This window comes from Mirounga angustirostris, unplaced genomic scaffold (genome assembly GCF_029215605.1).
Source record: "Mirounga angustirostris isolate CCGP_5_RB_7025 unplaced genomic scaffold, mMirAng1.0.hap1 SCAF_9, whole genome shotgun sequence".
Classification (NCBI taxonomy): Eukaryota; Metazoa; Chordata; class Mammalia; order Carnivora; family Phocidae; genus Mirounga; species Mirounga angustirostris.
Window position 1 is genome coordinate 120014478 of NW_026991717.1, and position 21571 is coordinate 120036048.

At 40.1% G+C, this 21571-nt stretch overlaps 3 protein-coding genes and 1 long non-coding RNA gene across 6 annotated transcripts in view; 2 read left to right on the top strand and 2 right to left on the bottom strand.

Annotated features, from left to right (window-relative positions):
- Nucleotides 1–8829, bottom strand: part of ALKBH1 (alkB homolog 1, histone H2A dioxygenase) — a 29979-nt gene extending 21150 nt beyond the window's left edge. Inside the window, exons 1-3 of one of the 2 annotated variants that reach the window (XM_045901323.3) lie at nt 8647–8829; nt 5773–5881; nt 1746–1908 (exon numbers count right to left, since the gene is read on the bottom strand). In XM_045901323.3, coding sequence (XP_045757279.1) covers nt 1746–1908; nt 5773–5881; nt 8647–8829 — 455 coding nt within the window. Of the gene's footprint in view, nt 1–1745; nt 1909–5772; nt 5882–8646 lie in introns of those variants that run through there. The other variant, XM_064571420.1, reaches the window with a different exon arrangement.
- LOC135361636 (uncharacterized) lies at nt 2618–5891 on the top strand. The gene is made up of 3 exons (XR_010405285.1): nt 2618–2754; nt 5414–5570; nt 5758–5891. It is a non-coding gene; the product is annotated as an uncharacterized LOC135361636 (long non-coding RNA).
- A 42-nt stretch (nt 8830–8871) lies between the features above and the next one.
- On the top strand, nt 8872–16617 carry SLIRP (SRA stem-loop interacting RNA binding protein). The gene is made up of 4 exons (XM_045901325.1): nt 8872–9030; nt 12354–12412; nt 15948–16055; nt 16509–16617. Exons 1-4 carry the CDS (start codon nt 8934–8936, stop codon nt 16578–16580), a joined length of 336 nt encoding a protein of 111 aa, XP_045757281.1. The 5' UTR covers nt 8872–8933; the 3' UTR covers nt 16581–16617.
- Nucleotides 16618–21571, bottom strand: part of SNW1 (SNW domain containing 1) — a 32874-nt gene continuing 27920 nt past the window's right edge. The window contains exons 11-14 of one of the 2 annotated variants that reach the window (XM_045901322.2): nt 21219–21315; nt 19405–19522; nt 17388–17551; nt 16618–17307 (exon numbers count right to left, since the gene is read on the bottom strand). In XM_045901322.2, the coding sequence (XP_045757278.1) occupies nt 17109–17307; nt 17388–17551; nt 19405–19522; nt 21219–21315 (578 nt within the window). In that variant the 3' untranslated portion in view covers nt 16618–17108. Of the gene's footprint in view, nt 17552–19404; nt 19523–21218; nt 21316–21571 lie in introns of both variants that reach the window. The other variant, XM_045901321.2, reaches the window with a different exon arrangement.

A 21571-nucleotide genomic window follows, 5' to 3' on the forward strand; every position in this document is an offset into this window, starting at 1 on the left:
GCACAGTGGTTTTAATGGACTGTTGTGAAGATTTCTTTTTTTTTTTTTAAAGATTTATTTATTTATTTATTCATGAGAGACAGAGAGAGAGAGAGAGAGAGAGGCAGAGGGAGAAGCAGGCTCCCAAGGAGCAGGGAGCCCGATGCGGGACTCGATCCCAGGACCCTGAGATCATGACCTGAGCTGAAGGCAGACGCTTAACCATCTGAGCCACCCAGGCGCCCTGTTGTGAAGATTTCTTGCATTATTACCTTGTTTAATCCTCACACTGCTAAATAGGGAAGGACTACTATGAGGCATAGAAAGGTTAAGAAACTTGCTCAAATTTACATACCTAGTAAGTGGCAGACCAGGGATGTGAACCCAGGAGATCGGACTCTAGACCTAGTGCTTTCCGTCACTAAAGCCTTTATAGTTTGGCCCTAGCCTACTTCTTCTGCTTCATCTCTTGCCAATTCTATCCATCACTTCCAGGAAGCATCTTCTATAAACTACCTCCAATCTGGCCACCTGAGTGACTATTCCCATAATATCTTATAAACTCTATCTCTGTACCTGCCAAACTATTTAATTATATGTCTCTGCCCTCAACTAACCTACAAATTCCTTGAAAGCAGGAACTGTGTCTTATCTGTCGTTGAATCTCTAACACTCAAGCACAGTATCTGACGCATGGTAGAAACTCAATAGGTATTTGTTGAATAAACACATGAACTCCCACATTCTACACTATTTCACAGAACAACGTACTCTGCCTTGAATATTACCTCTTTGCTCCGTCTGCTTTCTCTACCCCAAACAGCCTTCTTGCTCTTCTGATAGGTAAACTCCTAATCATTTTTGAAGACCCAGTTCAAATGGACAGAGGAGAAAGAGGATAATAGACCCAATTAAAAAATATTTTCTTCTTCTTTGACACTTCTGCCTAGAGGAATTATTTCTCCCTCTGGCCCCCATAGCATTTTTCTAAACACTTACTCTAACACTTTCTAAGCTCTGTTAGAATTATTCCTGTTGACACTGAGTTCCTGCCATAGACTATGCACTCCTGAGTACAAAGACAGTGTCCTATGAATGGTTTATCTCCAGTGCTTAGCATCATGCCTGGTACACAAGTAACCCTCAATAAATATTTGTGGAATGATGGGGCACCTGACTTTAAAAAAATTATATATTTGTGAATGAATAAAGGTTGATTCAACATTAAGGTGCAAACATTAGTTCTCATGAGGAATAACTAAAAAACTGCTAGTAGCACTGACTTCATCTAGGAGAGTAGAAATAAAGAGCTTTTAGTGTTAAATGTTTCCAGGATATCACAAGTCTTCAAAGGAACTCACATTATTTTTTTTAAAGCCTTTATTTTTTTAAGTGATCTCTAAACCCAAGTGGGGCTCGAACTCACAACTCCAAAATCAAGAGTTGCATGCTCTACCATCTGAGCCAGCCAGGTGCTCCTGGAACTCACTTTAAGTAGAAAAAGGGCTGAAGCTGAATGAAAATGGACCAGCTGATGATTAATGAGGATGGACTCGAGATTTAAGCTATGATAAGGAAATCTTCAAAATGGATCTCAATTGAATGTAACTGTCAAGCATCTGTCCAGATGTTCCCAGGGGAAAGAATATAATTGTGCTGTTTTTGCATGGAAACAAGGAAAAAACAGGTCAGTTACTTTCACTGCATTGCTCTGGAGTAGGTCCCCTAAAGATATGCAGTGAGCCGAGTTGAATACGAACACTTACCTCAGAAACTCTTTGCTCTGTTCCCAGAGGTCCTGAGTCTCTTCTTGGGTCATGTGCTTGTCTAGGTTACACACATTTGGTTTCTGGGGATATAACTTAAGGCATTGCTTCACCCAGTGCCACTGGTAACCTGGGAGGAAGGGGTTTGGGATAACAATAAATCCTATACAAAAGGACAGGTGGGGAAAAAAGGAGAGGAGGAAATTCTCCATCAGTTATTGAGATAATTTATTTTTGTTGACATCCTTATACCCACTACTTTTAAATGACATTTTTTTTAAAGATTTTTTATTTATTTATTCATGAGAGACAGAGAGAGAGAGAGAGAGGCAGAGGGAGAAGCAGGCTCCCAAGGAGCAGAGAGCCCGACGTGGGACTCGATCCCAGGACCCTGGGATCACGACCTGAGCTGAAGGCAGACGCTTAACCATCTGAGCCACCCAGGCGCCCCCTTATACCCACTACTTTATTCCCTATCCCCTTTTGCTCATGTTTTGTGGCTTCCACATTTATAAGTAAATGTTCTCATCCCTATTCTCCAATTTTAGAGGAAGGGAAGAAAGAAACAAATTCTCAAGAGAAACAAATATTCCACAACCATCAACTGTTACCCCAAAGCGAACTTTAGAATTGGTAATGTCAAAAGTCACTGCTCAAATCTGCACCAGGTATTTATCGTTTATAAAGGTGGTAGCTGCTTCCTGCAATTACTACCTGTGATAGCTCAGCATCCCCCCTTGGCCTTCTTTGTTTTCCAGTATCTGGCTAACAATTCTTATATTAAGTTCCCTCAGCTAAAATAACTGGTGTGACTTCTGCCTATGATTGAAATCTGACTGACAGAACAGGGAAGAAAGAGGCTGTGAAGTACATCCGCTCAGTATGGCATGACGGAGATACCTACAGCATGTGTGCTGAAAAGATCTTCTGGGACCTGGGAAGTAATCTAATGTCATTCTTCTCCTGTGGCGAAGACGAATAACAATATTTAGCTGGAATTCTATGCAGGGTAAGGATCCATTTAACAAACACACACTATGTACTTTCTTAAGAATTAGAGATGGGGGCGCCTGGGTGGCTCAGTCGGTTAAGCGGCTGCCTTCGGCTCAGGTCATGATCCCAGGGTCCTGGGATTGAGCCCCATGTCGGGCTCCCTGCTCAGTGGAGAGTCTGCTTCTCCCTCTCTCTCTGCCTACTTGTGCTCTCTCTCTATCTCTCTGTCAAATAAATAAATAAAATCTTAAAAAAAAAAAAAAGAATTAGAGATGAAAAACTGTCCTTAGTGAAGCCCCTGGAGACGGGACAGCAGAGACTGTTACGCAGACAATGCCTTGTGGAAGCCTGGCTATGAAAGGAAACAAAGGTTGAAGAGCAGTCATGGAAGAATAAAGAATTTAAGGGGAGAGTTTATGATTTTTAGGATTGGGAAAGGCCGAAGCATGCTTACAGATAATGCGAAAGAACCAGCAGAGAGGAACTGGTTGAAACAGAAGAGAGGAACTCGTTGAAACAAAAGAGAGGAAAGGAGCAGAGCAAGGTCTTGAAAGCTGGAAAGGGTGAAAGAATGTGGGATCGAAAAGGTGAAGAGCCTGGCTTTTAACAGAAGGTATTCCTCTAAAATTGGAGGACAGGAGTAAGAACATCTTTTTCTGAGTGTGGAGGCCACTTCTGCATTTCATGCACCAGCAAAATTCTCCAAGTAATTTAAAAGTGTGACAGAACTGTCAATATTTTGAGAGGAAAAAAAAAAAGATATGAAAAAACCCCCCAACTTACCCACTTATCAGCATTATTTCACAAAATAAAGATTATAACATTCCCTAAAATATCAGATTAAAGGAAGAATACCGCTGACCCAGTGACAGGAAAATGAATACCTTTTTAGGCAGTCCACTCTAGACAACTGTTGCCTTTCTTTTATTGAATTTGCCTCCTTTTAATTTTCATGCATTGATCTTAGGTTTGAACACACAGCAACCCCCAAATTAGTTTCTCATTCTTCAAAAATACCTCTAGCTTTCTAGCTAACATTTATCAATCATTTACTATGTGCCAGGCATGGGCTTAAGTACTTTACAATGTACTCACATTTAATCTTCACAATAACCTTACAAAGTGAGCACCTTTTTATACACATTTTACTTATCAGGAAACTGAGACCAAGAAAGATTAAGAAACTTGCCCAAGGTCATATAGTGGATGGTACAGCCACGACTTGAACCCAGGTAGCCTCATGTCAGAACCTAGGCCTTAACCACTAGTATATAATGCTCCCATCCCTTTGTGTGTATGACAACCTTTCAAATGTTGGATGCTGTCAGGTTCCCTCTCAGCTTTACTCTTCTTTCAAACCCATGACTTCCTGCTCATTCTTTTAAGGACAGGTCGTGGTTACTCAAGTTCCTTCACAACAAGCAGAATCCAGAAGTAAACACAATCCTTCTGATCAAGTCTGAATAAGAGACGGTCATTTCCCATGTTCTGGACATTACACTTCTATTGAATACAGCTTCAAATGTCAGGGAAGACAGAATGAAGTCTCTAAGGACATAATGAGGTACCAACTCACAAAATGTGGCCTAAGTGTGAAATCCTAGAAAACCTCAAAATCAATACACCTATTTGGACAATAGATAAACCAAAGTGGGATTGATAACTCTGTGGTCTTAACAATTTGTTAAGAAAAGAGGGCATGGAAACAGAGAAATAAGGCCTTGAAAACAGGAGGTAGGCCTGAAAGGTCAAGGGCAGCCTTCAAGAACAAAAAGTACATAAAAGACTACTGGTGATGCACGCTCCTCATTCACCCAAACTCACGGGAAGCCACGCTTTCATACATAAAAGCCATCATTTGACTACTCTTTCACGAAGAACTGAAGTGCACGAGGCCTTTTAGGGAAGTATTGAAACTGTTATACCATCCTACGTTATTAACAAATATATCAGTGGTCATAATGTATTAAGAGCTGTAACACAGACCTGGCCCATGGCATAATGAAAATTAGTATTTTTTAGGGATTTTTTTCTTGCTTTTAATCTGTATTTGAAATCACAAAATACAATGTTAACTTTATGTCCTCTCCAAGAAAAAGGATGACAGATAAAAGATTATTTGACCAAATAAGGCATTTCTGTATTTTCTTTTTTATTTAATTAATTTAATTATTTGAGAGAATGAGAGCATGAGAGGGGGGAGGGTCAGAGGGAGAAGCAGGCTCCCCACTGAGCAGGGAGCCTAATACGGGTCTCGATCCCAGGACCTGAGCTGAAGGCAGCTGCTTAACCGACCGAGCCACCCAGGCACCCCTCTATTTTCTAAATAGTTCATAATATTTAATCTACAATGGCCCCATGATCCTAAAAGGAAAAAAGATTAAGGGTGCTTGGCTGGCTCAGTCAGTAGTATGCGACGCTCATCTTGGGGTGTGAGTTTGAGCCCCAAATTGGGGGTAGTGTTTACTCAAAAAAAGATTAAAAACATTACCCGTTTTTCATTATGTTCTTAATTTCTAGATCTGTAAGGTGAGCTACCCAATATTATTTAAGTTCAAAATGCTAAATTATTTAGTCTATTAGGGCTTCTGATCTCATTAACTAATGTTCTTTTCAAAAGCTCAGCCTTAATAATAGCAACAATTTTTAATTTGGTTTTTTTTTTGCCACACGAGAACATAGAGACGTTGTGATTAGAGCGACCATTATGAATTGTTCCATCATTCAAAGCGGTTCTTCTGCCAGAGCAGGTGTCTGGAGTCGTGGCAGGGAGCCCAGAGTCAAGGTGCTCATTTTTGATTTGTACCTGGTGTGTCATTTTCTGCACTTAAGGTAGGCACAACTGACTCCTGTTCTAACCTTTGGGAATGCTAAATAAATGGAAATTTTAGATGAGGCAGATTTAAAAGGAGTTTGGGAGTGAAATATTTCTGTGTTTAGTTTTCCCCTTTGTCTATTTACCTGCTTACAACTCCTCTCCTGAAATTAGACAAATGATTATATGATTTTGTATTCTGAGGTCGGCCGCACTCACCAGGATAGCCTTGGAGTCCATAGGCTTGCCACTTGCTGACTGGCTGAAGTCCTGCTCTATGTGCATCGTGGTCACTGACGGAAGATACACTCAGCTGAGATCTAACCACCTGGCAGGAAGGAAAGAGAAGTTGGAGTGCTAAAACTATTTTGCAGGTCAGATCTGAGAATCTCAAACTTCTAAAGATATTTCTGGTATGAGGCAAAATTAGGAGTCCTAAGTCTGGGCTCCTAAACTTAGTTCTACCATTTACTTGATGTAAGACTTAGATAAGTCACTTAACTTCTTAGAGCCTCAGTTTTTTCATCTATATACTAACAAACACTAGAAAGCAATATAAAATTAAGCAGTATGAGAAGCAGGCTGATTTTGGCCTTCAAGACTACCTTTTTGTATGACCTCACACCTTTGTGGATTTCTTTTAAGATCTAAATCGTGAGAGATGTACTGAAATATCCTCAAAGTTCTGTTCACCTCAATTCGGCCCAACAATAATGCTTCTGAGGCACTTGTATACAGTTGGTGTTTAAACAGACCTATGAGGAACATCAGGCAGGGGAGGTTAAGAGAATGGAAGAGAATGCTCCAACCAGACAGAACAACTGTTTCAGTAAAACTGGAAACCCTGTTTGCTGAAAGTATAATATTTATTCTCTTTTAGATGAAACTTCAAACAAGCTCAGAGCTTTTGCCTTTGTTAATTACTGAGAAATTAAGTCTTTCAGGGGCTCATGAAGTTTTCTTTGCATATAAGAGCATCTTATGGATGGCTCATTAAATAGGTTAAGGGATCCAATATTCAGTCACTAAAGGACATTCAGAAAACAAAAACCTTTTTTCCTCCATTAATAATAAACTTAAGAGTCTGGCTTGCCTTAGTTATACATCAAATGTTCTCTTCCAAAAAGATGTATCTCTTATCCTATCAACTTCACCAAGTGTAGAGATTTCCAGAAAAAAATACCAACTAGTTGCTGTGTATTACCAGTCTCTGTAATAAAATGGCTATCTGGAACTCTCTGAGAGGCCTGACCAGCCAATTGTTTCAGGTACTGATAAGATGTTTTTATTTCAAGCATTTTACAATGATCTCTCAAATAGACCATACTTAATAATGCACTGTAATTCAGCAACACCCTCATATCTGAAGTAAGTCTGTGGACCTGTTCTCCATGCTAAGCTGAAACAAACCTCTGAGTCTTTAAAAAAAATCCTGCTTCCACCCTTGCCTGTTAGCCATCACTTTCTCCACTGCTCATCAGTTGCTCTCATAGCAACTTTCTTCTCCAGTTTGCTACTTTCAATCTGTTTTGAGCTTAAGAACTAAACACCCAAATCTTTTTTTTAAAGGAAAAGACAGAGAAGGAGAGCACAGTGAGAGTGAGAGGAAGAAGCAGACTCCCTGCTGAGCAGGGCTCATGACCTGAGCCAGAGGCTTAACTGACTGAGCCACCCAGGCGCCCCTAAACACCCAAGTTTTTATGTACTCAATGGATAGTGTATTTATTGAGTCCTTACTGTTTTAGATACGGTGCTAGACAATATTTTCTTCTCAGAGACTAAAAGCATTTTTTTTTTTTTTTTAGATTTTATTTATTTATTTGACAGAGAGCGAGACAGTGAGAGAGGGAACACAAGCAGGGGGAGTGGGGGAGGGAAAAGCAGGTTCCCCGCTGAGCAGGGAGCCCCGATGTGGGGCTCGATCCCAGGACTCTGGGATCATGACCTGAGCCGAAGGCAGCCGCTTAACCGACTGAGCCACCCAGGCGCCCTGATTAAAAGTATTTTTAAGAAACAGAGAGCTCGTGCAAGCACAGCAGGGTAGGCAGAGGGAGGAGAGAATTTTATGCAGGCTCCATTCTCAGTGCGGAGCCTGACGTGGCACTCGACATCACTACCTTGAGATCATGACCTGAGCTGAAATCAAGAGTCAGATGCTTAACTGAATGAGCAACAAAGGCGCCCCTTCTAAAAGTATTTAAGTATTGCCGCAAAATATAGGCAAAAGGAGCTGAATGAGGATCTGACCCATGTACATTATTCTTAGAGAGCTGACTTTCTGCATGCTATTCTGACAACTCTAAGACCATTTCTGCTAACAAACGAAGTTCCTAAGAAGGTGAGTTCTAGACAAATACTGTGCTACTACAGCATTCCAATTTTGAGAGCTATACTAAATAATCCTTCATCCAGCCGTCTGTGGACAACACCAAGGCCAAATTAAGGGACCAGGGATCCTCAGTGTTACAGCGACTGTAAAGAAATTACGCATTATAGTATAGCTGCGATTTTCCCTGTGCCCCCTGTCCTCCTTTATGTTGCTTTTCTTACTTTCCATGGGGAAAGGTAGAAATAATGGATAGTGTTTGGATTCGTTTGCCTTTTACTTTCAAACGTGGAGAAATCATCTCAATCTCTCAACGCCCTCTTTCTAAAAGGGCCCAGAGACGACAGGGGCCAGTTTTATGGACAACGGCTTAACCAGCAACATCGATTCCTTTCTGTTCAGGGACTACTCGGGTAGTTGTTTTTTTCAAGCTGCAGTGCGCTATCCTAACATCTACGAATACAATGTATGGGTTTTTACACAAATCGAAGTAGAGATGCAAATGGACAGTTAATGTTAGGAATGAACACCAATTCCCAGGCTCTCTTTGAGGCCGCGGCCACTAATGGCCGCGTGGAGAAACCGGCAGCACAGCTCTTCACCGCCAAAGTGTGACGCTTCGTGGACAGTTAAACTCCGCGCCCACTGAGAGCGGGAATTACTCAAGAACACTCAGTCTGGAAGCGCAAAGAGGTGAGGAGGACCCTGAAGCCCCTCCAAGAGCCAGGCGAGGCGACCGGGGGCGCGGGTCGCTCCTCTGTCCGTACCTTGCGGGCACCAGGCCCCGTCCCGCGGGCTGCGTGGGCCGCCGAGAAGTCAATGACCGCTCCCAGGTCTGCGGTCCCAGGGCGGCTCTGACGGTAGAAGCGGAAAAGCTTCCGAAAGGCGTCCTCCCGCGGCTCTGCCGCCAGCGTCGCTACAGAGCCCACGGCCGCCGCCATCTTGCCCATGTCAGTGTCAGGCCTCTTCTGACCCGGAAGCAGATTGCGTGCCCCAGATTCGCCGGAGTCTTCCGGGGTCGCGACCACAGGTCACAGAACCCCTCGATCTAAAAATGGCGGCTTCTGCGGTGAGGGGTGCTGTGGCGCTGCGTACGAGTGTTAGCCGGCCCGTGGCTTTTGTCAGAAAAATTCCCTGGACCGCGGCCTCGAGTGAGTGATGGAGACGTGTTTGGGGCGGAAGTTTTAGGTACAAGCGATCCTCAAAAGCACTGCTTTCGGCGGAATACTTAAGTCAGCGTGGTGGCTGTATTAAGAGCTGTGGCTCCTGAGCAAGCCAGTGAGCAGAAATCAAAAAATTTTTTCAGTGAATCGTTCAGGGATGCCCCTTGAGCTTTTCCGGCACGTATTCAGGGTCTCCTGCCTTTCCAGAGTGGCTCGGTGGAACGTTCGTTCCTTGAAAGCTTAAGATTTACGATTTAGAAGGGATTATTTTGACAGTGGTGTGAAGGATGGATTCAAACTGGCAAGATTGAAGGCAAGGAGACTCGCTAAAAGGCAATTTCAATAATTTAGTCCAAAGACGAGGACCTGAAATAGGGTAGTGGTAAAAAGGGGGCCAGATTCACTTATGTTAACATGATCTCTTCTGATACTTTCGCTGGCTTTTCGCGATGGCTTGAATGGAGTTTTTCGCGATGGCTTGAATGGAGTCAGAGTACGGGAGGGAAAGGGAAGAACGACTTCCACGTTTTTAGCGTTGGGGAATATCGTGGTTAGAATGTAGGGGAAGCAGGTTTAAAGAAGATGAGTAAAGTTTAAATGTGTTGAGTTTGAGGAAAACCTGTGAGGTCTCCGTCAGGCAGGTGAACAGAGGAGATTGTGTATCATTGATTGAGAAGTGCACTTTGAAGCCCTGCTGCCTAGGTTAGAATTCCACCTTGGCCATTTAGTAGTTGTGTAACCGTTTCACGGGAGGTAATTTGGGAAAAGGGCTCACCACTGTACCTCAGTTTCGTCTATGAAATGGAGTCAGTAATACCTTCTTGACAGGATTTTTGATTGGATTAAATGAGTTTATATGTAAACCACTTAGACTTGTGCTAGATACAGACTAAATACTCAATAAATGATAGTCGTTTTTGGGATTACTATAATTGAAGCTCATGGGAGAGGCCTAGGCTGGAGATAGAGGGTTGGGAGTAATCAGTATTGAAATCTCTCACCAACATTGATTTTTGTCAGTTGCAGTTTTGAAAAAAGGTTTTTACATTTGCTTACCAAAAATTAAAAATCCACGGTCACTTTTGTAAGTATTCACGTATCAGGTCATCTCCCTTAAACAAAAGAATGGAACTGGGGATTACTTACCTCTTAGCTTTTGTGGCCCAGGTGTGAGTAGTAGAATGGGAAATAGATTGGTTTTGGCCCCACCTTCTTAATATGTAGCAGATGAAGATCTAGGCAGTACAATGTCATGCTTAGGCCCTGTGAAACTGTGTAAAGGCACAGGGATTTCACCTTCATCTTGCAGTTGCAAGTTTCCAGACCATAATGGGTTGGTTTAAAACTCATAAAAAGAGTCTGTGTAACATACAACTTAGAAGCAGCTTCAGTTCGTTGATACATTCAGCAAATATTTCAGGAGTATCTGTTTGTGGTTGGCATTGTTCTTGCAGCAGTTTTCCCGTAGCGCTTATAGGTAATTGGGAAGAGGGTTACCTTCCAGAACTCGTTTGTTTTGGAAGTGAATGTTTTCTAGAATTTTTAATACCTGGTTTAAAACATGCATATTTAACACTATTTTGTTTAGTGTTAAACAACATGTTTGTCCTGATGCTGATCCATGAGGTCCTGAATTTGCTGAATGGTTTGACCAACTGTTAGAGCTCTTCAGAAATTTAGTCCCTGTGGGTTGTTGAAGGATTACTAGGCATTTATTTATTCAGCAAATATTGCCCTACTGTGTTCAATTACTGTTGACATAGTGGACTCAACACTCAGGGAGTTTATGGTGTAGTGGTGAGGGTGAGGAGACTTAAAACAGATACAGGCAGTTGTTGAACCAGTAAGGTTTAGATGAACTAGGGGAAAATAACCCAGTAATACAAAATATAGATCAGCGAAAGTATAAGCACTGCAGTTCAGAAGAGATCAGGTAGTTTTTTAAGATTATCTACTATGCATCTTTGAGGCCTCAGAGGGATAGTACATTGCCTTGTATTGCAGTAGAAGCCCAATAAAATAATGTTCAGTGGATATATTTGGCCAGGGTCCTGAAGGATAGTTACAATTAAGCAGCAAGAAATAGGATTACTGACATAGCAAGGGGGAAAGAATGACAGGCAAAGATGGGAATCCACAGGACAGATACATAGAATTTCAGTTGCCATACTAGAGAGTAACTATGGGCCAGCAATGGGTAATAAGGCAGGAAGGGTAAGTAGGGTCATCTCAACAAATTTTAGAGTGTCAACTATTTAACCGAGTGTAAACTTTATGAAAGGGAAGTAAATTGAGCTTTTATTTGAAAATCTCTAATATGACTAGCAACATACTTACTGTATTTTAATGATCTGTCTTCTGTGTGAGTTTCTTACAGGGATTATTATCCATGCACCTAGTACAGTAACTGATGAAGACATTCATTATCTGCTGGGAGTGATGAGTATAGTCAGCTCAGCAATTTATTTGTGTATGCCCCCACCCAGTCATCTCCCCAGATCTCTGGCGCATTGCAGCTTTATACAGATGGTTCCTGACTTAAAATGGTTTGATTTACAGTTTTTTGACTTTACAGTGGTGTGAAAGTGATAGGCATTCTAAAGAAAGTATACTTCAAATTTTCAATTTTGATTTTTTTCCCATGCTAGTGATAGGCAGTATGATACTCTCTTGTGATGCGAGGCAGCAGCATCAGCAAGGTGCAGTTCCCAGTCAGCCATGTGATCACGAGGGTAAACAACTGATAGACTTACAGCCATTTTGTCCCCATATAACCATTCTGGTTTTCATTTTCAGTAGTCAATGAATTACATGAGAAATTCAATACTTTATTATAGAATAGGCTATGTGTTGGATGGTTTTGCCCAATTGTAGGCTAATGTAAGTGTTCTGAGCATGTTTAAGGTAGGCTAGGCTAAGCTATGATGTTCAGTAGGTTAGGTGTATTAAATGCATTTTCAACTTAGGATATTGTCAATTTATGACAGTTCTATCAATGTAGCCCCATCATAACTTGAGGAAGATCTGTAGTCAATACCATAGCGACTTCCTAAATCTTAAGGCTTCAAGGAAATGCAAATGGTAGTTCCTGTTCACAAGAAGTTTGGGGACTCTAGGTCCCCAGTCTAGGATGGAGGATACAAAATACATTAACTACTTTTTTTTTTTTAAAGTAATCTATGCCCAACGTGGGGCTTGAACTCAACCCTGAGATCAGGAGTCACATGCTCTACCATCTGAGCCAGCCAGGTGTCCCAAATGTATTAACTAATAAATTAACTACTTTTAACATGTTTTCTCCTCCTATACAGGTGAGCTGAGAGAACACTTTGCACAGTTTGGCCATGTACGAAAGTGCACTGTACCCTTTGTGAGTATTATCTTTTAAAAAAATGTTATCTTTTAATTATTGATCTTCTAATTTTATCCTCGAACTCTTGACTGTTTGTTAAAGCATATCAGCTTATATGACTTTTAATCGAGTGAAGCTATTCATAGTGTTTATTGATAAAATTGTGGGTGATAGTGATTAAAAAGTAAAAAAAGCCTTATCCTGTATAACAAATTACCACACACTTTTTTTTTTTTGAAGATTTTATTTATTTGAGAGAGAGAGAGGGAAAGCACAGAAGGAGAATGAGAGGGAGAAGCAGACTCCCAGCTGAGCAGAGAGCCTGATGTGGGGCTCGATTGCAGGACCCTGAGATCATGACCAGAGCTGTAGGCAGATGCTTAACCAACTGAGCCACCCAGGTGCCCCAAATTACCACACACTTAATGACTCAAAACAACACACATATATATTAACTCACTGTTTCTGCAGATCAGAAGTCTGGGCATAGCCTTGCTGGGTCCTCTGCTCAGGGTCTCACATAGCTGCAGTCAGGCATGAGCTGGGGCTTTGGTCTCATCAGAGGCTCAAAGGCTCAACTGGGAAAGACTGATTTTCAAGCTCTCTCAGGTTGTTGACAGAAGTCATCTTTTTTTTTTTTTTTTTTTTAAGATTTTATTCATTTATTTGAGAGAGAGCACATGAGAGGGGGGAGGGTCAGAGGGAGAAGCAGACTCCCCGCCGAGCAGGGAGCCCGACGTGGGACCCGATCCAGGGACTCCAGGATCACGACCTGAGCCGAAGGCAGTCACCCAACCAACTGAGCCACCCAGGTGCCCCCAGAAGTCATCTTTGAACTGTAGGACTGAGATACCTACTTTTTTGCTGGCTTTCAGCTTGTAGGGACCTGCAGTTCCTTGTTACCTGGCAGGTGTGTAGGCTGTCTCCCAGCATGGCAGCTTACTTCTTCAGTCATCAGAGGAGTTTCTCCATTCTGTTAAGACTGCCTTGTAACATAGTCATGGGAGTGACATCACATCACCTTTGCTATGTAACCTGATCAGGGGAGCAGCATCCCATCACTTTTGCCATATTCTTTTGGTTAGAAGCATGTTACAGGTCCCTCACACACCCAAGAGGAGGGGGTTATTCAGAGGGTTAACATAGTGGGACATGTGGAGATCATGGAACTATCTTAGAATTCTGCCTACTCCAGTATTATAATAAGGACTTGATACTAGAGGATGATTTTATCATCAAACTAATTGGCAGAGAATATCTATTTTAAACTTTATCCTTATTAAATTATTTTTTTTTTTAGTGTTTTTATATTTGTTATATTTTCTTTGCTTTCTAAGGAAGATTTAGAAATCAGTTTCTAAATTTGTTCTACTTTATCCTGGGCTGTATTTGTATTTTCTAGAATTACTGCGTTTTTGGGGGTGGATTGGGAGTACACTATAGTTCACTTCAGCTGCTTCACTAAAACTGCCCCTTTTTTCCTCATGGCACTGAAAAGGCTATGGCAAAATATTAACCTAAAGTAATTAAAATTCTTAACTCTTGATTTCATGTTAGTTGCATTCCAGGGATCTAATAGATTACTCATCTCTGGTGCTAGTGAGGGTATAGGGAAGCTGGCACTGAAATTGTTCAGAAGTTTACTTCATTTCTGAAGGGTAGTTTGGCAAAATCAAAACTAAGAATTTGCATTTGCTTTGATCTAGCAATTCCATTTTTAGGAATTTATTCTACAGAAATGGTGTGGTCAAGAATGTTCAAAGCAGCATTGTTTAATAATATAACTGGAAGGAACGTAAATGTTCATTAATGGGATTAAATAGGTATTAATTCATTGATACAATGGAGTTTTAATAGTTGATTAAAAGAACGAGGCACAACTATTACACAAAAATGTTTATAAGCTTAAAAACTACAATTTTACAAAGAGGATGAAATTTCTCTTTTTTTGATGAGCATTAAAAAAAACTTCTCCTGGGGCACCTGAGTGGCTAAGTCCATTAAGTGTCTGACTCTTGATCTCAGTTCAGGTTTCAATCTCAGGGGTTGTGAATTCAAGCCCTGCTTTGGGCTCCACGCTAGATAGGTGTGGAACCTACTTAAAAATATCTCCAAAAATAGTAACACATTTTTCTTGGTTGCCATTTCATTCTTAAAAGTATAAGCAAGATTATTTAGGACCTGGAGTTAACATCTTAGATTTAAACAAAAGAAAACTTTGATTCTTGCTAAAACTAAGTAAAATGTAACAGGAGAAAATTTTTTTTTTTTTTTAAGATTTTATTTATTTGTCAGAGCGCACAAGCAGAGGGAACGGCAGGCAAAGGAAGAGGGATAAGCAGGCTACTACTGAGCAGGGAGCCCGATGTGGGACTTGATCCCAGCCAAAAGCAGATGCTTAACTGACTGAGGCACCCAGGCGCCCAGAAATCCAGGTTCCTGTATCTTAGATACATAGTACCTAAGTTTTACATAAACACAAAATTTTTAAGGCTTTTACTTACAGAAATGGCCATATGGAAGTAGAGGAGAAATTGTAGCTATCTGAGGTAAGAAGTGAATCACTGGGATATTACCAGAAACTTTTACTGCAGTCTAGGTTAAGACTTAAAGTCACCTTTTAAATATGGGGGCAATTTCTAAAAATTTGGTTTGGGGGGTGGTGCAGAGCACAACATAACTTTGTAACAAGATTGATGAGGTACACTGAGTGAATAGACATCTTTATATCCGTTCTTAAGTAGTCGGGTTGGTCGGGTGGGGGCAGGGTGCATCCAAACACACTAGAATCTTTTCCACATGTGCTGTGTATAGGTTGGATGATAAGCACTCTGCCTTTTGCACAAAGGGAAGTAGCGTTACTGTAAGTCTGGAGCTAGGTAAATAAGGGTAATGTATATATATATTTTTTCTATTTTTCATTAGGACTATATAATTATAATGGTAGTGGTGGTGATGAGCGTAATTGGTCTCCAAAATAACCAGAAATGAACTAGGTTTTGAGGCTTAATTTTTTAGTTTCTAAAAGTGAGGAAGTTAGAGGGTTTCTTTGTGATCAAAATGTCCCTTTATTGGGGCACCTGGGTGGCTCAGTCATTAAGCGTCTGCCTTTGGCTCAGGTCATGGTCCCAGGGTCCTGGGATCGAGTCCCGCATAGGGCTCCCTGCTCCGCGGGAAGCCTGCTTCTCCCTCTCCCACTCCCGCTGCTTGTGTTCCCTCTCTTGCTGTCTGTCAAATAAATGAAATAAAAAAAAAAAAATTTTTTTAAAGTCCCTTTATTATTGTTAGTGTAGTTTGTATCTCAAATGACAGAAACCTCACTACCTGTATTTTACTTCTTCCAATGGCAGCAGAAAAGCAAAATGTTAAGATTAACACAAGGGTTAACCTTTGGTAACTAGGAGAGTAAGTATGTATCAAAGCAAGGTTTTTGACATTTATTAAAATGTCAGTTATCCCATTTTGGCAGATGAAAAAGTTGGTAATTTGATTTGGAGCTTATGGAAACTTTCTCCAGTTCATGATTAATCTTTTCTAAATTTTGAATTTTTAGGACAAAGAGACTGGATTTCACAGAGGTATGGGTTGGATTCAGTTTTCTTCAGAAGAAGAACTTCAGAATGCACTACAGCAAGAAAATCATATTCTTGATGGAGTAAAGGTAAATATTATTTTTCTGTATAACATCATGAGCTTTCTGTATATCATCAGTTTAGAAGGTCAGAAGTATGGAATGACAAGGACATTGGGAGATTTGTAACTGAAGTTCCCTTAATATTGGTTAAAGAATGGTGGTGGTGGTAGAGTGCCCGTTCTGAAATGTCTGGGGAGGGTAGTTTAGGAAGACCCTTTAATAGTTAGCAAGGTATATTCTAACACAGAACAGCAGTCTACTTACAAGGTAAGGAGACTGGGGTTGAAATCCTGGCTTTGCCACTTACTATGCAACCTTGGGTTAAACTGATTTAGTCTTAAGACCAGGGAACAAATAACATCCTCTTGACTTACTGGTGCTGACTCCCTCATAAATAGGCAGTCTTAAAGTGGCAATTTTCAGTTGAAAGTTTTTGCAGATACTGTCTTTCCTTACAATGCTTAATTTGATTTTTTTTAGCTCCACGTTCAAGCTCAAAGACCAAAAGTTTTGCAAGGGGATCAAACATCTGATGAAGAGAAAGATTTTTGAGACTATTACTACCTATTAAAGTAAACAAAATTAAAAATTTTCTCTAAATGTTTTTATTTGAAACAAATAGTTGCACCAAGCAAGAGCTTACTTTCCCCACTCCAAATTAAAACAGAGCGTAATAGGGGCAAACGTCATTTGGCAGGACAGTTCCAGTATGTGAACATCCTTCTACTCCCTGTGGTTGGGGCAACTTTATTCATCAGCAGTCATTCTTACACAAAATATTAACCCCAAAGTACTAATGTCACATAAAAGGAAGTGGTCTTAATTTCATGTGTGGGGCAATATGTTCTATAAATGCCAAAAGGGAGGAGAAGCACAAACACAACCCACTCTTTAAAAAAAACTAAATAGTTCAAAGAATTTTCCATCCCCCCCCACCCCTTACTCCCGTAATAAAAAGTAGTGCTGGGGTCTGACACCCAGATTTGGTTTTTATCCTGGCCATTTACAAAGTGTTTGCCCATCTGACTTGCATCATTAGGGTTATGGATAAAAGTTCATTCACTTTGAAGAGAGGTGTATCTACTCCTTCCTCCTCTTCTTGCCTTCATGCTCATGTTCCTTGGGGCGGCTGCTATCTGAGGGTCTTTTAGAGCCACCGTGCTGTTTGGCTTCTTCCAAAAACTTGTCCAAACCAAAAGGATCTTCCTCAAACTGAACTGGTCCTTCTCGGCCTCTTTGCCTACGGTCTGAACCAGAAAACTCCTTATCGGGAACAAATCTAGGGAAAAAAAGAAAGGACTATGAACTACTTTGTTTTTACTGGTGCAAACAGTGAAACTGAGCTGTCTGCCTTGGTACCTGTTGGTCTTTATTCTGGCTTCTAGGTCATCACCATACATGTCCTTGTCCAGATTTTTACTGGGCCTGTAAATATTCTGGGCCATATCTTTACCACCTCTCCAGGCTTGATCATAAACGTTGTAAATTTCATCTTCTCCCCCTGCAAAACCACTGTCCATACCCTGTGGGAAAAGGACATTAAATAAAAATGTATTATTAAAAGTTGGATCTGATTACATTCATGTAATCATTTATAGTGCATTTTCAGCAATCTGAACTGCAAATTAAAAAGATCTTCATAAAAAAACAAAGTCCATAAACTTTTATTCTTACCACCTTTGGTCCTAAAAGTGCTAATTAACAAGTTTGACCACTTCAGTGAAGTAGTCATTAAAATTGGATAGTGTAAGCAGGTACTTAACAATTTCAGTTGTATAGACAGTGGCAAGAAGACAAAAGAACTATAAAGTATTTATCTGATGTTATTTACTTATTAAGTAATTAAGTTCTTTGCCCAACATGGGGCTTGAACTCACAACCCCAAGATTAAGAGTTGGACGCTGTATTGACAGTATCTCAAGGCATTTAGAATAATAATGCTATACCCCTTAACTCCCTGAGAACATCACTATTATAGCATGGGACAATAAGGCTCTTAATGAAAATCCTAAGTCAACAATGAACAAATTTTTTCATATATTTGGATGGTTCCTTAATACAGGGATGTGCTTTTTTAGAAAAAATTTTATCACAGCTTTGAAATAAGCTTAAGCTTGTAACAGGTGACTGACTGTCATAAATACTTAGGTGGAACTTTCATGCCTAACACCCCTTTGCTCAGGCTGGTAAGTTACCATTGCATTGTGTTAAAGAACACAACCTTTGAAATCAAACGTTTGAATCTTTTATCAATTTCTAGCTAAACCTCTATGTGTCTCAATTTCCTCATCTACAAGTAGAGATTATAATAAATAGTATGACTTCATAGGTTTTTGTAAGGATTGAGATAATAAAAGACTTAGAACAATGCCAGGAATGTAAAAAAGTACCCAATAAGTTATTAACTAGAAAAGCTTACTCAAATGCTACCTTCAAATCTTAAATCCTCCAAGTCATAATACATTTTTCCCCTCTGTATCCCAGTAGAACATTATACTTCCATATTTTTATTGCAGTCTGCCCTGTCCTTATTTATACATATATATCTTTTCCAGTAGACTCGAAGGTTCCTTGAGGGCAAAGGCATATCTATCTTTGATCTCATTGTCTTTAGCACAGTATATAATCACTGTTGGGTGGATGAACACATAAAGGCACTTCTTCGGGCCTAATGTATCCTAGCTAGTTAATAATGATAGGTATTAGAAATCACATTTCCTGGGCGCCTGGGTGGCTCAGTTGGTTGAGCGACTGCCTTCGGCTCAGGTCATGATCCCAGGGTCCTGGGATCGGGTCCTGCATCGGGCTCCCTGCTCTGCGGGGAGCCTGCTTCTCCCTCTCCCACTCCCCCTGCTTGTGTTCCCTCTCTCGCTGTGTCTCTCTCTGTCAAATAAATAAATAAAATCTTAAAAAAAAAAAAAAAGAAATCACATTTCCTGACAACTAGTGTAGCACTTAAATTTAGTTTTATAGCTTCACCTTTTAAAGATCTCAAGTTATGTTTCTTTAGCATTAAGTTTGTTTTTCAAAGATCAACAAAAAACCCAAGAGATACTTTTGAAGGACACTGGCTTTATAAATAAAAGACTGATATACTAAAACCAAGTTTTGTCACCTTATTTCTTTCATTTTCTACCAGTGTCTTAAATCTTAGCCAACTTTAAGAGGTCAAAATCAGAGTTGTTTCATCTTACATCAAATAAGATGAAATAAGATAAAACAGTTCTGTAAGTCACAACACGCAACTTCTAATTTTTTTCTCTCACTATGCCAGCACACCTTAGGCTGATCAATCTATGATATGGTAGTTTTCTTTTCCCTGAGGACTGGTATTCACATCAACACTTAAGACATGCTATTTCTAAACTCCTTGTACCTTGGACTGGTTGAAAAGCCTTTGGTCATACTGAACTTCATTGGACGTCCGAGGATTGGGCACACCAAGAGCAATGACTTCACTGATATCTCGATTTTCATTTCTCTGTAGTTTCGACCTGTTTCAAAATGCAATGTCACTAACAAAACTCTTCACAGACAAGCTGAATTTCAATTTAAATACAACCAATCTCAGAAGCAAAGTTAACGAATACGTCCTGTTCATATCTTGTGAACATATATCCCCTGATAATGCAAAATCAGGTTGGCAGTCCTTACAGCATTTCAGAGACATGGTTATTAGAACAGGTAGGGTTTTACAATCAGGCCTTCCTGTTAGCTGAAAAGAACTGTCAAGAGACTCACTCTGGACATGAAGTCTTTAAAATAAGCAATCACCTTACAGGGACAGCATGCTGAGATATGAAATTGCTACGGTCTGTATTTGCTATTATATGAGGACTGTGGGGGGACTGGATGCAAATCAGATGTATCATATGAATCACTTTCAATAAGACAATCTGTTCTTTACCTAAACCACATTTAGTAATTTTATCCTATTAGAATTTTGAGGAAAACATGTCAATGACTGAATTACTCAGTATGATTTTCAATATTCAGATTATCTTAATTCCCCTGCTGTTTCAGTATGTCTGCAATCTACATTGTAATGAAACCATGGTAACCGTCATCATTTATTTTACCAGAAACTCAGGTCTTAAAATAATTTCTATAGACAACCTGATTTTCACCCTATAACAAGTTTACAGCTTTTCTATGTTATCAATTCTCATAACCACTTTACTGGTTTTAAGGGCCCAATTTATCTACAGAGTCCTCTTGATTTTTACAGCTTAGGAATTTCAGACCAAGAGTATCATTAATTGTGCACTTTCATATTCATTCCTCTCTCTTCTACACTGCACATTTACCCACAACTCTAAATACAGATTTTCTGCTTCTCCATGACTTCACTTATCCAGGGAGATGAGCTATGCCATTAAATAACAAAGAGCACCACCAGCAGGAATCATCTTTTTCATGTTTAAGACATGACTTGAAAAAATGGATTGTATCAGCTCACAAAGTGATTAGAGCACATGGAAAACTGCTCATATGGAAAGAAAATGTTTTATATTTTAACCCTCACTCAGAATTCAGTGCTCAGCCTTTGGTGAAGCATAAACTTTGCCAATCCTTACTTTACTGCAAGTCCCCATACATGTATTTTGCTTGTTCCATGCAGTTCTGTACTTATTAGCAGTGTTGTGTTAATTTTCCCAAGTAATTTTATATGGTAGCTCTGTCTTTCTGAATTTTAAGTGAACTACTCATGAGAAGAGGCCAATTTTCACTTCTCACAAAATCTGCTCTTCTCCCCCATTGTACTCGGGACGGCCCTCTGCATCTACGTAGGATCTCAATGAAGGTACAGAATCTTCTTCCCTGTCTAGGGGAATAGGCGCATAAGTTTGTCTCACCACTTGAAATAGGAAAAGAACAGACCAGAACAGTCCTATCTACTACCTTCTTTTCACAAACATGATCTGAATTCCCTTTTCTATGTCCCTGTCATTCACAAGTCCAGCTAACTCTACAAGGTGATGAGAAAGGATTTCTTTTAGGGACAGTCAATTCTTCTGCTAAGAAAAAGTAGGTAGTTTAGTGTAAGAAAATAAGTGCTGATTTAGTAAGTTATCAATCTAGAGAGGAAAGGGAGAGAAACAAAACTGGTCTCAGTGGACTAAACCTCTTCTCAAAAAGGTTCACAAAACCCACTCCTCATAATTTGCATTTCTCTCAAATAGCACCCACCTCTTATCAGGAGCTGCCCTGGAAAGATTCCTGTCGTGCTGTCTCTCTTTTCGCCTATCATGCCGGATTTCATCCCTCTCACGTGCCTCCCCATCCTCTGTGTAAACAGAGTTGAAAATTACTTCATCACTATATTACCCATTCATATTTGGAACAAGAGAATATTCTTTAACCCATGACAGATAATTCCATGAATTTCTTTATAGTCACATTCAGCCCTTTTAACTCACTTGCAATTAATTTAAATCGAACAGTATTTGTTTAATTTTTGAATGTGAATTCCAGAATCATGCATGCAGCTCAAGTGTTTAGAGGTAAAGTATACTGATGACTTTAACTTAATTTGAAATGCA

Bases quoted from the DNA above. Each gene is read 5' to 3' on its own strand.
- SLIRP (XM_045901325.1), top strand. From the start codon at position 8,934: ATGGCGGCTTCTGCGGTGAGGGGTGCTGTGGCGCTGCGTACGAGTGTT. The intron at 9,031-12,353 runs GTGAGTGATGGA...CCTCCTATACAG, and splicing joins TCCCTGGACCGCGGCCTCGA to GTGAGCTGAGAGAACACTTT. The intron at 12,413-15,947 runs GTGAGTATTATC...TTGAATTTTTAG, and splicing joins GAAAGTGCACTGTACCCTTT to GACAAAGAGACTGGATTTCA.